Source organism: Neovison vison, chromosome 4 (genome assembly GCF_020171115.1).
Source record: "Neovison vison isolate M4711 chromosome 4, ASM_NN_V1, whole genome shotgun sequence".
Taxonomy (NCBI): domain Eukaryota; kingdom Metazoa; phylum Chordata; class Mammalia; order Carnivora; family Mustelidae; genus Neogale; species Neogale vison.
The window spans coordinates 62,553,845-62,568,669 of NC_058094.1; the positions used below are offsets into that span (position 1 = coordinate 62,553,845).

General features: G+C 34.5%; 2 protein-coding genes across 2 annotated transcripts in view; one reads left to right on the forward strand and one right to left on the reverse strand.

Annotated features, from left to right (window-relative positions):
• The first annotated feature begins 198 nt into the window (after window positions 1-198).
• Window positions 199-683, forward strand: LOC122905332 (peroxiredoxin-1-like). Its single transcript, XM_044246977.1, has one exon. The coding sequence runs from the start codon at window positions 234-236 to the stop codon at window positions 681-683; it is 450 nt and encodes a 149-aa protein (XP_044102912.1). The 5' UTR covers window positions 199-233.
• Window positions 684-9,149: 8,466 nt separating this feature from the next.
• XKR9 (XK related 9) overlaps window positions 9,150-14,825 on the reverse strand; it is a 45,328-nt gene continuing 39,652 nt past the window's right edge. The window contains exon 3 of the mRNA XM_044245468.1: window positions 9,150-9,846. Within this exon, the coding sequence (XP_044101403.1) occupies window positions 9,218-9,846 (629 nt within the window). The 3' untranslated portion in view covers window positions 9,150-9,217. The remainder of the gene's footprint in view (window positions 9,847-14,825) is intronic.

Here is a 14,825-nt window from a genome sequence, read left to right on the forward strand (position 1 = left end):
AAAACTATGAAGCTCTTGGGAGGAAACATAGGGGCAAATATTCATGACCTTGGATTTCACAAAAGATTCTTATTTTGCCAAAAATATGAATAGCAAAATAAAAATTAATAAATTATGCATCATCAAAATTAAAACTCTTGTGCTTCAAAGAACAGCATCAAGAAAGTGAAAAAAAGGCGTCTTCTTCCTGCCTTGACTTCGGCGTTTTTGTTCGTAGAGCGGCCAATAGCAAGATGTCTTCAGGAAATGCCAAAATTGGGCATCCTGCCCCTAACTTCAAAGCCATGGCTGTTATGCCAGATGGCCAGTTCAAAGACCTCAGCCTATCTGACTACAAAGGAAAATACGTTGTGTTCTTCTTTTACCCTCTTGACTTCACCTTTGTGTGTCCCACGGAGATCATTGCTTTCAGTGACAGGGCAGAAGAATTTAAGAAACTCAACTGTCAAGTGATTGGTGCTTCTGTGGATTCTCATTTCTGTCACCTGGCATGGATCAACACACCCAAGAAACAAGGAGGACTGGGACCCATGAACATTCCCTTGGTATCAGACCCCAAGCGTACCATTACTCAGGACTATGGAGTCTTAAAGGCTGATGAAGGCATCTCGCTCAGGGGCCTCTTTATCATTGATGATAAAGGCATCCTTAGGCAGATCACTGTAAATTTAGCACAGTGCTAAACACATATACAGCGCTGAGAAGTAAACCCTGATAGTTTGATTCATTGCCCTCCAAAGGAATCAGAGGATTTTCCTAGTGCTCTGTGGAATGAAATACACTCTATTCCTGTTTTCACGCTATCAGAAAAAGTAACATACTACACTGCTATTGTAAACTCTATGCAAAGTCCTCTGAAGGTCACAGAAATATAATCCCTAATCTATGTAAATTTATAGTCTACTTAGCAAGACATACTACTAGACAAGAAACAAAAACTATAAGGAAAACTAATGTTTAATCTTAAAACAACCATAGCTAAGAGATTCTGTGGTCCATAAAACAATTAAGAGAAATAGTACTTACCCACAGTTATTTAATGAAATCCTACCATTCATATAAATGTATTGTGATAGGCATGATGGCTTCAAGGTTACATCACGGAGTTTGGAGTGCTGGCCACACAGGCCGTCAGGACCCATGGTCTCAATGCAGTCCCTGCAGACCGTGGCATCTGGAAATGGTGCTCCTACTGATGGCAAGCAGGTGAAAGGACTGGAAAGGAAGGCTGAACAGCAGGGACTGGACCCATATAATTTGCTAGACCCAAAGGCAGCTTCAGGCACCAAGGAAGTCCCTAATTTAGTCCCATCTATCACCAAATAAATGGGCTGCATCCACAAAGAGTACACAGTGCCATCATCTATCTGCTTGTGGCTGCACAAAGGTGAGATCTAGCAATGCCTTAGTTGTGGAACCCATCACAAGCTGATGCCCCACAAGTTGGCCCACTGAACATGTGCACTAACTTACTCAGAATGTAAAGTTTCTTCTTTCCAGTAAAGACCTTTTACTCCTTCTTCCATTAAAAAAAAATGCATGTTCATATGTATACACAGTACATGAACATATTATGCATATTCCCAAAGGCCAAATAGTGATTTGCAATTTAAGCCTTAATCCTGATCTCATTAATAACTAGTTGTATTTAGCCATATCTATAGATCATATTATCTACATATGAGGAACCATACATACCACACAAGAAAAAAGTAATGAAAAACTAAGATGTTATATGCAAAAGAGTTAAATTTTTTTGTGATATAATTCCAGGTTTTTTAATGTGAGTATTCCTATTTTGAACATGTGGAAGCAATTTTACAAAGATATAATGACATCAAAACCAAGTTCAAAATATACTATATACTGGTAGAAGAATGTCAAAAACAGAAAATTTCAAGAATGGTTACAACCTATAAAACATCATCATATATAGTATTTCACTGATTTTTCAAAATAGCCCAGGAAGATAGTTGTTATTGCATAAATTCTCATTCTACATATGCAGAAACTGAGACTTACAGAGATTAAATGATTTATCAGAGTCACATAGGTAATAATGTCAAGGCAAGGAATCAAACTCAAGTCTTTGGGCTTTCAAATCAAAATTTCTGCAATACAATGAAAATCAATTGCTGATTCAAGCCAAGATGTCAAGATACTCAGAAAGATGTCTATGATTCTATAGCTATTATCAAAATTAATTTTTTAAAAGTAATAACAGCCACAATAAAGGCAGCTTTCAAGTTCTGTACTAGGTCAGGCACACAGAAAATGTACAACACTGCAGACTACATCTTTTGATTTTCCTCTAATCCTTGTCTACCATCAAAGCAACACATCTAGAAGAAAAAAACTACAAGTCCCCTATACCATGTGGATCTTTATGCTCTACCAACTGAGGTTGAGTATAAACTTAATCTACTAAGTTTATAATATTTTTTAAAAGTACTTAGGTCTTATAGAGGGCACAGCTTGCATGGAGCGCTGGGTGTGGTGAAAAAATAACGAATACTGTTTTTCTGAAAATAAATAAATTGGGAAAAAAAAAAGTACTTAGGTCTTAATTTCATAAAATAAAAGTTGTGTCTTAAAACAATAAATAACACTTAAGTGTAGAACTATCTCCATAACAAACTAAACCTATTATCAAAATGTAGTCTCTTTGGGAAACCACAAACGGTTCCTGTTAACCTCAAAGACTACTAGGTATATGCACAAATGCCCACTTAGAGAAGTTCAAATTTAAATTACCATGATCACGAAATGGGCTTTAGCGCTGCATTTTACATGTCCAACCCCCACAATCATAAGGACAAGCTTTGGTTTATATTACAATTGAGAATGAGTCTCAAGATATTGTACAGGAAATTAATGTTTGGCTTTGGTATTCTCATGGCTTGTAGGAATATTGTAGCTGATAGCATAAACCAGGGAACCTATTAAGCAGCACACCCAGTTTGTCCGTGGTTCCACTGCCCTCTAGTGGCTGTTTTGAAACTAGTTATTAACAGCACTAAGCCTTCAAAGTCAGCAAGTGCTTCTCAAAGCCTGTAGGCAGACTAACATCATCTGCAACATTTGGTAAATTATTTGTACAGATTTCAAGCCCCACCTAAGTTCTAGTTCAAAAAACTGTAGATGGTGCCCAGAAATCCGTTTTAATCATCCTGCAGGTGATTCTGGATGCGCGGTAAGTTTGAGAACCACTAGTCTAAGGGAAGCATTTTATTCATATCTGAAGCAAACGTGAATGCAGATAGGTGCAAGTGATGATTAATTTTGTGTGTCAACTTGACTGAATGAAGGCATATCAAGATAGCTATTAAGACATTATTTCTTGGGACGCCTGGGTGGCTCAGTTGGTTAAGCGGCTGCCTTCGGCTCAGGTCATGATCCCAGCGTCCTGGGATGGAGTCCCACATCGGGCTCCTTGCTTGGCGGGGAGCCTGTTTCTCCCTCTGCCTCTGCTGCCACTCTGCCTGCCTGCCTGTGCTCGCTCGCTCTCTCTCTCTCTCTCTCTGGCAAATAATAAAATCTTTTTAAAAAAATTATTTCTTGGTGTGTTTATGAGGATGTTTCTTGACGAGATTAGATTTTGCATTGGTGAACTGAGTAAAGCAAATGCCCTCCCCAATGCCGGTGAGTATCATCCAATCTATTGGGCCTAATAGAATAAAAACGCAGAGTAAGGGCAAATTTGTTTTTTCTACTTGAGCTAAGACATCCATCTTTTCTTACCCTTAGACATTGGCACCTCTGATTTTAAGCTTTCAAATTCAGATCAGTAATTACATTAGCCACCAAGTTCTCAGGCCTTCAGACTTGGACTGAATTACACTGCGGGTGTTAATGGTTCTCTGGCTTATGACAGCACATCACAGGACTTTTCAACCTCCATAACCACATGAGCCAATTCCTATAATAAATCCCCTCTTAGATGTATAAGAACCCTAATACAGTATATGTGAGTATTCTTTTATGAGTATTGCTCATAATTATTCTTACACTTTTTCCAAATTTCAAAAGCACCAAAAGCACTTATATGCACCAAATACTCTAAGAAAAGCTTACATTTATTCGGAGAGACTTAAAATTGCTATAAAGCCATGACTGAATGATACAGAAAACCAAAGAATAAAATGAATAAAAGTAAATTCACTAAATATGAAGTTCATTTTAAAAGCTTGCTGACTAACCAAAACATCCTACCAGTATCCATTTATTGGTTCCTTATCTGTAAAAACAGTGGGGAAATGTTTGTTCAGTGAATAAATGTTCAATCCAGGTGTGGGGAACTTAATACTTAAGTTCTTCAATAAATGTGCATTATTTTCTACCCATTTTTCCATTACATAAATTGCTACTTCCCATTTTATATACATATATATACATATGCGTGTGTGTGTGTGTGTGTGTGTGTGTATGTGTATAAAAATTATTCAAACTCTCAGTGACAGAACCTTAGCCACATCCTGAGCTAAGACCAAAAACTACTTAAGCCAGATTTTTTAAAAAATTGTGTTTTGGGTAATTCATAATAATTTTTAAATCATGTATAATTTAGCATCAGCTCTAGGCTGCTGATGGTCACTTAATCTGATCTTCAGCATGATTCTACAGAAAGTAAACTAGACTTGAGGTCAGAAAACATGAGATTTGATCTTTTGGCAAGTAACTTGCCAAATGCATGGTTTAACCAACTAAAGAGTAGTGGAAAAAAATAAGATCTATATTGCTGGGGTTTTGTGAGGGTCAAGAAAGTAAGAATAAGGGAAGATTAAATGCTAAATAAAAGAAATTCACACATCATGTTTAAGCAAATACCCAGAAAGAATGGTGTATATTACAGAGTACTGAAACTGTTATTGATGAAAAAAGTACAAAGCCCTTACAAATAACCACTCTAAACTCTGGACAAAATATAGGAAGAAAATATCTGAAAGCACTTGAGAGGGAAAAAGCAGGCAGACATTGAAGAGGTCAACATTTTTAAGAAAGAATGGTACTGAGTGAGGATAGACCCCAATCAACATACTGGGTACAAAAACACAGAAAACCTACAATCTTAGTGGTTAAGGCCCAGAAAACAGAGTATGGAGTGGCCACAGCAGGTGAAAAGTGAGGGTGAAAATCTGAGGAGAGAGAGACAAAAGAGAGCAAGCCTTATTCCATATTAAGTATTCCTAATTCTCTGACCGACACCAAGAGGCAGAATCCAAGCAGCACACTGAAGGCTGAGCAAATAAAGCCTTTTCAAAGTTCAAAGTTCAAGTTAGCAGTCTGTTAAAAGAAAAAAATATATATTCTTCTCAATAACAAACAGGATCAAGAGAGGTCTAAATACACCTTTCATAACTTCCTGGAAATAAGAAAATTAAAAGACATATGATGAAACAGGAAAATGTGGCCTCTGTTCAAGAGAAAAGGCAATCAAAGGAGATCAAACTTGAGATGATGCAGATATTGAAATTAACACACAAGGATTTTTAAACACTTATTAAATTACTTATTTATTTAAATGTATTAAATTATTATTAAAATACTTATTGCTATTACGATAAAGGATATAAAGGAAAATATGCTCATAATGAATAAAAAGGATACAAATCTTAACTGAGAAATAAAAACTATTAAAAAAAAACATGGAAATTCTAGAACATAAACATAAGATCTCTGGAATTTTTAAAAAGCCATTAGATGAGCTTAACAGTAGATTGAAGATGAAGGAAAAAGTCAGTGAACTTGAAGACAAATCCAATAATTATTGAAGAACAAAAAAAATAAATTGGAAAAAAAATGAATGCGCTCCTCAGAGATGTATGGGATAACATCAATAAGTCTAACATATATGTTAATGGAGTCCAAGAAGAGAGGTAAAATGATAGCAAGAATATGTGAAGAATAATAGCTGAAAACTCTCTAAAAATGGTGAAAGACTAAAATTTATATGTTCAAGAAGATCAGAGAACCCTAATTAGGAAAATACAAAGAGAAACTACAAACATAAACATAGTAGTCAAACTATTGCAAATAAAACAGTGAAGGTAAAAATCTAAAAACAGCCAGAGAAAAATAACAAATTACAAACAAGGGATAATGACTTCAATGATCACTAACTTCTCATCAGAAACAATGGAGGCCAGAAATTAGTGGGATGATCTTTAAAATGCATAAAGGGGGAAAAAACAGTCAACCCAGAACTTTATATTCAGCAAAAATCAGTCAAGCAGAGAGAGTCAATTATCATATGGTTTCACTCATTTGTGGAGCATAACCAATAGCATGGAGGACAAGGGGCATTAGAGAGGAGTAGGGAATTTGGGTAAATTGGAAGGGGAGGTGAACCATGAGAGACTATGGACTCTGAAAAACAGTCTGAGGGGTTTGAAGTGGCGGGGGGGTGGGAGGTTGGGGTACCAGGTGGTGGGTATTATAGAGGGCACAGCTTGCATGGAGCACTGGGTGTGGTGAAAAAATAATGAATACTGTTTTTCTGAAAATAAATAAATTGGGAAAAAAATAAAATAAAAGCAGCAAAATACTGTTAAAAAAATATCTTATAAGAGTAAAAAATAAAGACATGTTCAGATAAAAGAAAAAAACCTCATCAACAAACCTAAACTACAGAAAATGCTAAGAAAGATTTTCTATGCCAAAGGGAAGTGGTAACACATAAACATTTAAATCTTCAGAATGGAATGAAAGCACTTTCATTTTAAGACTTTCATTTTGTCCTTTATAACTCAAAGATTATGACTGAAGTGCTACTAAGTGAGCCTAACTTCTTTTCCCATCTTCACTCTCTCAACCATATATATATATATATATATGTATATATATATATATACCACCAAACCTGCAGAGACAGAGAGATATGTAATAAGGGGGCCACACTACAAGGATCTGTTGCCCAAAGTAAACTGCAGATTCCCTAGTTCCTGCAAGGTTTTTTAGTGCTGCCTAACTTTCTCAAAGAGTAGCACAAAAGATATCTTATTCAGTTTATATATTCTATAAATATAACCCTTCTGTTATCCAATAATTTGTTTCATTTACTATAAAATGAAAATCACAAACAGTAAACATTCTGATAGATGGTGAGTTTCTATAAATGCTTCAGTATGTAAACTTTTCAAGGAACAGAACTCTATTATACACTTGTTTTGTACCCACAACAGTACCTAGCAGAGAGCTGAGCAGAGTTAGAGCCTAACATTTACTTATTGTTTTCAAATAGCATTGATAGTTGAAATGCATTGTATAAGTTTATCCTTCACATTAAAAGCTACATAGCAGTTTTACATTAAGTTATAAGCTTAAATATAGAAATGGAATTGTTTCCTCCTGGTTTAGAGAAAGCTATCGTTTGAGGACTCATTAAGACACTACCAAAGGGGAAAAAAGGGTAAGAAACTGAAAAAAAATGCAAATTTGATGGAAAAACTTCATCATTTCCAGGAATTCAGCCTAATCCACTTGTCCTATTACTCTAGGACCGAAATTTACTACTTAGCATAAGGAATAATGCAGAAAACCATTAATATATTATTTAGGTACCTAAAGTCCTTTCCCTATTTTTCAATCAGGTTATTTTAGTTTTGTTATTGTTAAGTTATAATTCTTTCTGTGTTCTGGATAATAACCCCTTATCAGATATAGACATTTCCTCAAAGAAGATATACAAATGGCTAACATCATTACCATCACTAGTGATGCTTAACATCACTAATAGAGAAATGCAAATTAAAAATACCATGAAATATAACCTCACACCCATTAGGACAGCCTTTATCAAAAATACAAAATATAGAAAGTTTTGGTGAGGATGTGGAGAAACTGGAACACTTGTGTACTATTAGTGGTATTGTAAAATGGTGCAGCCACTATCAAAAACAGTATGGAGTTTCCTCAAAAGATTAAAAATAATTTACTATATGATTCGGCAATCCTCATTTTGAGTATACCACCAAAAGAGAGGAAAGCAGGATCTCAGAGAAATATTTGCAAACCCATGTTCACAATGGCATTATTCACAATAGCCAGGAGGTGGAAGCAATTCAGTGATGGATAAAAATGTGGCAAATATATACAATAGAGTATTGCTCAGGCTTTAAAAAAAGAAGGAAATCCTGTCATGTGCCACAAAATGATTATCCCTGAGGGCAATATGCTAAGTGAAATTAGTCAGTCATGAAAAACAAATATTCTATGATTCCCCTTACATGAGTTATGTAAAGTAATCAAATTTATAGAAACAGAAACAGAACTGTGGTTCCCAGAGGCTAGAGAGGAGGAAACAGAAAGTTATACAGTAGGAATAGAGTCTCAGTTTTGCAAGATGAAAAAGTTATAGAGATGCACAAGGTAAATGCTAGTTAATGCTGTAACAGTACACTTAAAAATGGTAAACTTAACCAGTCAGTTAAATGTCTGCCTTCAGCTAAGGTCACGATCCCAGGATCCCAGAATGGAGTCCCACATCAAGCTCACTGCTCAACAGGGAGTCTGCTTCTCCCTCTGCCTGCTGCTCTCTGACAAATAAATAAAATCTTTACCTTCCCCAAATATAGTAAACTTGATGTTTTGCTTTTTTCCCCCTTTCCTTCTTTTCCCTTTTCTTTACTCAATCTGCCCCCAACTCAAAATATATGCACTGAATCAACAAAATAGAGGAGAGAAAAATGAGCGTTCTGCTCTTCTCCCATCACAGTTCTCCACAACAAGCATTAGTTTTAGTTCAGAAACAATGAGGGAATGTAGAAGGGCATGAATTGGAATGAGCACTGAGTATTATACGCAACTAATAAATTGCTGAACACTAAAAAACTTATAATGTAATATATGCTGGCTAACTGAACATTAAAAAAATAAAAAAAGAAAGAAACAATGAGGGAAAAGTTGAAGGGAAGCTCAATTCTAGGCTTCTAATTTGGGGGAACAAGAACATTTCTTCCAATTCAGGCTCAAGCTGGCAACTCTACTAGGTAAGATGGAAATGTATTTGAGTACCCAAGATCTTTAAAACCAAATGAGAAATTAATTTAAATAATAAAATACTACAATGTTCTCTCACAGTCATAGTTAATGTATTGAAAATGATCTCAAATTAAAAATAAAATAAAAAATAAATGGGCAAAAATAACACATACAATAACATTTTCTTTATTAACTAATGAAACAAAGAAGTAAGAAAACATATCTCACAAATTAATAGCTAGTCCATTATAAAATACTTCATTCTACAATCTCCTTGAGCCATTTTTCCATCAATTTCATCAGGTTTTGTTTCTTCTTTTCTGTTTGGGTGCAAAGTCCCGTAATAAACAATAAGAAAAATAATTCCAAGGACAAGACTAAGAACTATAGTGATACTGATAGGCATAAAATAGTCTGAATTAAAAACAGAGACTGGGGAAACCCAGAACACAACCAATATCCCCACTGTGGCCAGTACCCTTACAATATAGTAGCAAAACATTGGACATCTGGTATTCTGTCCCTTAATATTAAAAAAAGTAAAAATAAGAATGAATCCAACAACAACTCTATATAAAAATTCCATACTTACAGAAGCACAAAACTGAGTTTGCTTTTTAAATGCCCACAATAACCCTAAAAACCACAGAAATAACAATAGAAATAATGCAATCTTAACATTTAAGAATAAAAGAAGTACAATACTCAGCATCCAAGATAATAATGTAAATAACTTGTAAAAGAGGTAAGTGAATTTGGGACAGGATCCTTTAAGAAGATTTTTATCAGACAAGGATTTTCTTAAAGCTACTTGATAATCAAGAGTTGACCAAGAAATAGCACAGCAAGAGACCATAATGGCTGCATCTACAAAACAAAAAATAAAAAATAGATATACTGTTATAGGAATAATAATAGCAAAATTAAATTACTGTATGCCATACATGCTTTATCTGAACACCCACAAACACATCAGGTACTTTATATCCTGATCTCATCTACTCCTTTGAAATAGATATTAATATTCCCATATTACATTTGAAAGAAATGATGCTTAGAAAATACACATATTACTTAAGTCATACAACCAGCAAGTTGCAGAAAGCTGAGATTTGTAATAATGTACAAAGTTGGTGTACTTAAATGCTATATTAGACTGCTTTGTAAGATTTTAAATAAATTCACTGTACAAATTTTATTGAGCAACTGGTATAATGGAAACTGCACACTCTGGAAGTCCTCTAAGAGACTACATTTACAGTCTGAGCTTTGCCAGTCTCTTTGGCTTTGACCTTGAACATATATTTAATTCACCAAGAGACAGCATAATGGGCAGCAATAAGAAGGAAGGGAGAAGGGAGGGAGGTTAAATAGAAAATTTTCATGAAAGTATAATTTCCCATTTTTTAGATGATGAATCAAATAAATAAATATATTCTAAAACTTACAAATTTCTATAGACTTGACATCTTTACCCCTTCTTTTCCCCAACAAATAACAGAAGTTCATTACTGCTTTGAAAAGGATGACACTAGCCCCACTGTCAGAGCTGGGAACTTTTATAAAACTGAAAGCAAAGGCATTAGAGGATTAAAAAGAATTTAAAGCAGAACACAGAATACTATTCCTTCCCATTTAGTCTCATTGGAGGTCTATATCTTGGGATAAAAAGGCAGACTTTAAGAAATTGACCCACTGAAAAAGTTTATGATGATTTTAAATGCCTTTGTCTACTCTCCTGGTTTTAGCATATCCCACTCTGGACTATACAATTAGCTGGACTTTTTTCTTTCTTCTTTAATTCAAATATTTTTTTAAATTTTTTAAGATTTAAAAAAAATTTTTTTTATTTATTTGACAGAGAGAGAGATCACAAGTAGGCAGAGCAGCAGGCAGAGAAAGGGGGAAGCAGGCCCCCTGCTGAGCAGAGAGTCCGATGTGGGGCTCAATCCCAGGCCCCTGAGATCATGAGCTGAGCTGAAGGCAGAGTGCTTAACCCACTGAGCCACCCAGGCACCCCTAATTCAAATATATTTTAATTAAAGCTCTGCTTTCTGCTAAATTGTCCTATGCCTTTTTTCTTTTTTTTCCTATGCCTTTTTTCTAATTAGTTTTTCACTTTACCAAACTAACACATAAATACGTAACTGAATAAACAAAAACAAATTATTACATATATAAAATTTAAAAGTCACTAAGCTCCATTTCTCTTCACCTCTCTGTCATAACCCCCAGAAGAAATTGCTAAAACTCTTCTAGTTTTTCTTCTGACATTTACTGTTGTATTTGTAAATAAAACAAATACTTTAAAACAAAACAAAAATAAAGAAAAATACTTTATCTGCTTTACACACTACTTCTTGATTTCCTCTTTGGAAAGAAGAAAATTTAGCACATACGTAAGTACACACCTTTCTTGCATTTTCCTCTCCCTCCACCTGCCTAACAGAGTAACATCACAATTTTTGGTAAAAGTCAGTATTTGGTGTTTATCTTATTACAACTACATACGCACTGGTTTGTTTGTTTTACTACTCAGCCAAGTATTACACTGATATATTTCCTTTCTTTTAAAACTGTTCACTTTTCTTTTACTAGGTTTTTCCTAAGCTTATATTTCTTAGGAAAATCTTCAAATTAATTAATTAGTAAAACTCCCCTATATACACATTTATTAGTTTGTTCCTTTTCTTTCTTTTCTTTTTTTTTTTTTTTTTTTAAGAATAGCAACCTATTGATCTAAGGTAGCTGTTCTCAAGGCTTGCTTCCTGCCTTCCCAGAACTTCTGTTCACTTCTCTTTGGTGTTAAATTCCTGTTTCCTGTTCTCAAGTCTTCCTTGCTTTATTCTCATGTTTTGATCAAGCATTCTCCAGATATTCCCGAGAGAAGTTACACCTAAGGAAAAATTTTTGAGACCATATGTCTCAAAATGTTTTTATTCTACCCTCACATTTGATACATAGTCTTGCTAGAAACAGAATTGAAAGTTTAAAAATGTGGAGCACCTGGGTGGCTCAGTCATATCTGACTCTTGATTTCAGTTCAGGTCAAGATCTCAGGGTCCTGGGATCAAGCCCTCAATCAGGCTCTGTGCTCAGCCTGGAGTCTGCTTGTCCTTCTCCCTCTGCTCCTCCCCCAATGTGCTCTCTCTCTTCTCTCCCTCTCAAATAGATAGATAGATAGATAGAAGACAGATAAAATCTTTAAAAAAAAAAAAAAGGTTAAAAATTGGTTTCGGGGTGCCTGGGTGGCTCAGTCAGTTGAATATTTGCCTTCCACTTGGGTCAGGGGTTCTGGGATCAAGCTCCACATCAGCATCCCTGCTCAGCAAGGAGAGTGAGTGCATAGCTTCTCCCTTTCCGCTCCCTCTACCCTTCTACTCCCCATTCATGCACTCTCTAATAAGTAAAAATCTTTAAAAATTCTTTAAAAATGTTTTCCATTGAAACTTTGAAGTTGTTGCTCTACCTATAAGCTCTTACTTTCAAGTATTACAGTTAAGAATTTCAATGCCAACCAGTTTCTCTCACATCTTATAGAATGTTATCTTTATCCTTGCTTCTCTGGATGTTATAATGATGTGCTCAGTATGGCCATTTTTATTTACCCTTTCAATCTAATAACACACATCCTTCAGTCACTGTGGTTTATTCTTTGGTGGTTTTGCTAGAAATCACAATATGCATATTTAGTATATCAAAGTTTAATATTAATGCTTTACTTCATAGAAAGATTTATAACAAAAGTAATGAGGTTTAAATTTCAGGGACTCACACTTACCCAGGTTCCTTCCAAGCCTAGGGAAGACCTAGCAATGTATTCACTCTGTCATATATTTTTATAAGATTTGGGAAAATAAGGCATTTTTAACTGTAGTTGATTAGATGCCCGGTCTCTACTCCTACTTTCTCTTATATTTTCTTTTGGTGTATTGAAGTGTGGTCATTTAGGAAATCTAAGGGAAATTGAGTTGAGAATACATTTAGTTTAGATTAGAAGGATATGTTTATAAGATCTGTTAAATAATTAAGATCTTACTAAGTGACAGAGCTAAGATTCTCAGGCAGTTTGCCTGATATTAACACTTGACTATATTGCCACCAATGGGCCTTTGATTACTTAACATTAAGGTATAATGGTCTATCTAGCCTTATCCAGTTGACACTATTAGTTTGACACTATTTCCCATTTCTTACTAATCTACCTGCTCTACTATATTTTTCTGATCATTTAGCTAACCTAACATTAAGTCACACTCTATACAAACTGAATTCCTTGTCTTTACCAAACCGTATCTTTGTTTATGTATTACTCTCAGTCTGAAATGACCTTGTCAAATTATACATATACAGATTAGTATTTTCTTTCTGAATTTGACATTACTGACACCAGTGAAGAAAACCTAAGACTACCAATATTTACTAAACAAGACATCAATAATAAACTAGTACTGTCACTTCAAACAGTATTGAAAATTAGTTATTTCATCAAAAAAATGTGATATATTCTGAACTTATACCACATTACTAATGAAACTGCCAGTGTTTTTCCAAACTTAACAATCCAAAAAATATACATGATGTGATTAATAAAATTTGTGAAGCTAAAAGAAGCTTTTCCAAGTTAAAATAAAAAACTTTTAATCAAATATGCTAGAAAACAGAATTTTTCTATTCCCTCTAAAAAAATTGTATTATAAAATTATCAAAAGTCAATCAGTATGCAACCAAAAAAATCAGAATTATCAAAACAATAAAGATATATTACTTTTCTTCCTCTTGTGAAATTTGTCAGCTTTTTTATATATGTAATTTATTGTAATTTATTTTTTGAAATGTTTACTTTCATACCTTTTATGGACTGAAATGTATTCCCCCAAAATGCATATGATGAAGCCCTAAACCCCAATGTGACTCCATTTTGAAATAGTGCCTTAAAGAGGTAATTAAGGTTAAGTAAGGTCAAAAGGGCAGGGCCCAAGTATGATAGGACTGGTATCCTTATAAGAAGAGGAGGAGACACCAGAGATCGTTCTCCATACACAGGGAAAAGAACATGTACGCAAACAGCAATAAGGTGGCCATGTGCAACCCAAAGAGAGAGCCCTCACCAAAAACCAACTCTGCTGACACCTTGATCTTAGACTTCCAATCTCCAGAACTTTAAGAAAATCTATTTCTAATGGTTATGCTGTAGAATTCTGTTATGGCAGTCTACACAGACTAACACAATACCTAATTTTTTATATTATATTCTTTTTCTTAAATAAGGTCTCTCTAAATGTTTAAGTTTTATACTTCAAAAAAACCAGATCCACCTTTGCTTTACCTTTTTTTCTGGACTATACAAGGAATTCAAAACACTTTAACTCCATTATCTTCTTCCAGACTTACATGTTATCACTATGTTATACTTTCCTTCTATCTTTTTCTTAACCATATGATATTTTATTTTACAGTCAATCTTCATTTAGATTTACCCACATATTTACTATTTTCTTTCTTCTTTATTCTTTCTTGCATTTTGGAACACCTCTGTTCTATATGAAGTACATTCTTTGGAATTTCCTTTAGTAGTGATATGCTAAGACATGGATTTCTTTCTACTTAGTTGCTTGTAAGATGAAGGGCTTCCTCAATCTGTGGGTAGTTGACTCTCATCATTTCGAAATTTTTTTCAGCCATTAACTTCTCAATATTACTGCTGTTCCATTTTTTCCCTCCTCTCCTCTCCTTCACAGACTCTGCTCACATGTATATTAGACCTTGCATCCCACCTTCCATGTTTCTTAATATCTTTTTCATATATTCCATCTCTTTGTCTCTATATAGTATAATCTGAAAAT

Bases quoted from the DNA above. Each gene is read 5' to 3' on its own strand.
- LOC122905332 (XM_044246977.1), top strand. From the start codon at position 234: ATGTCTTCAGGAAATGCCAAAATTGGGCATCCTGCCCCTAACTTCAAA.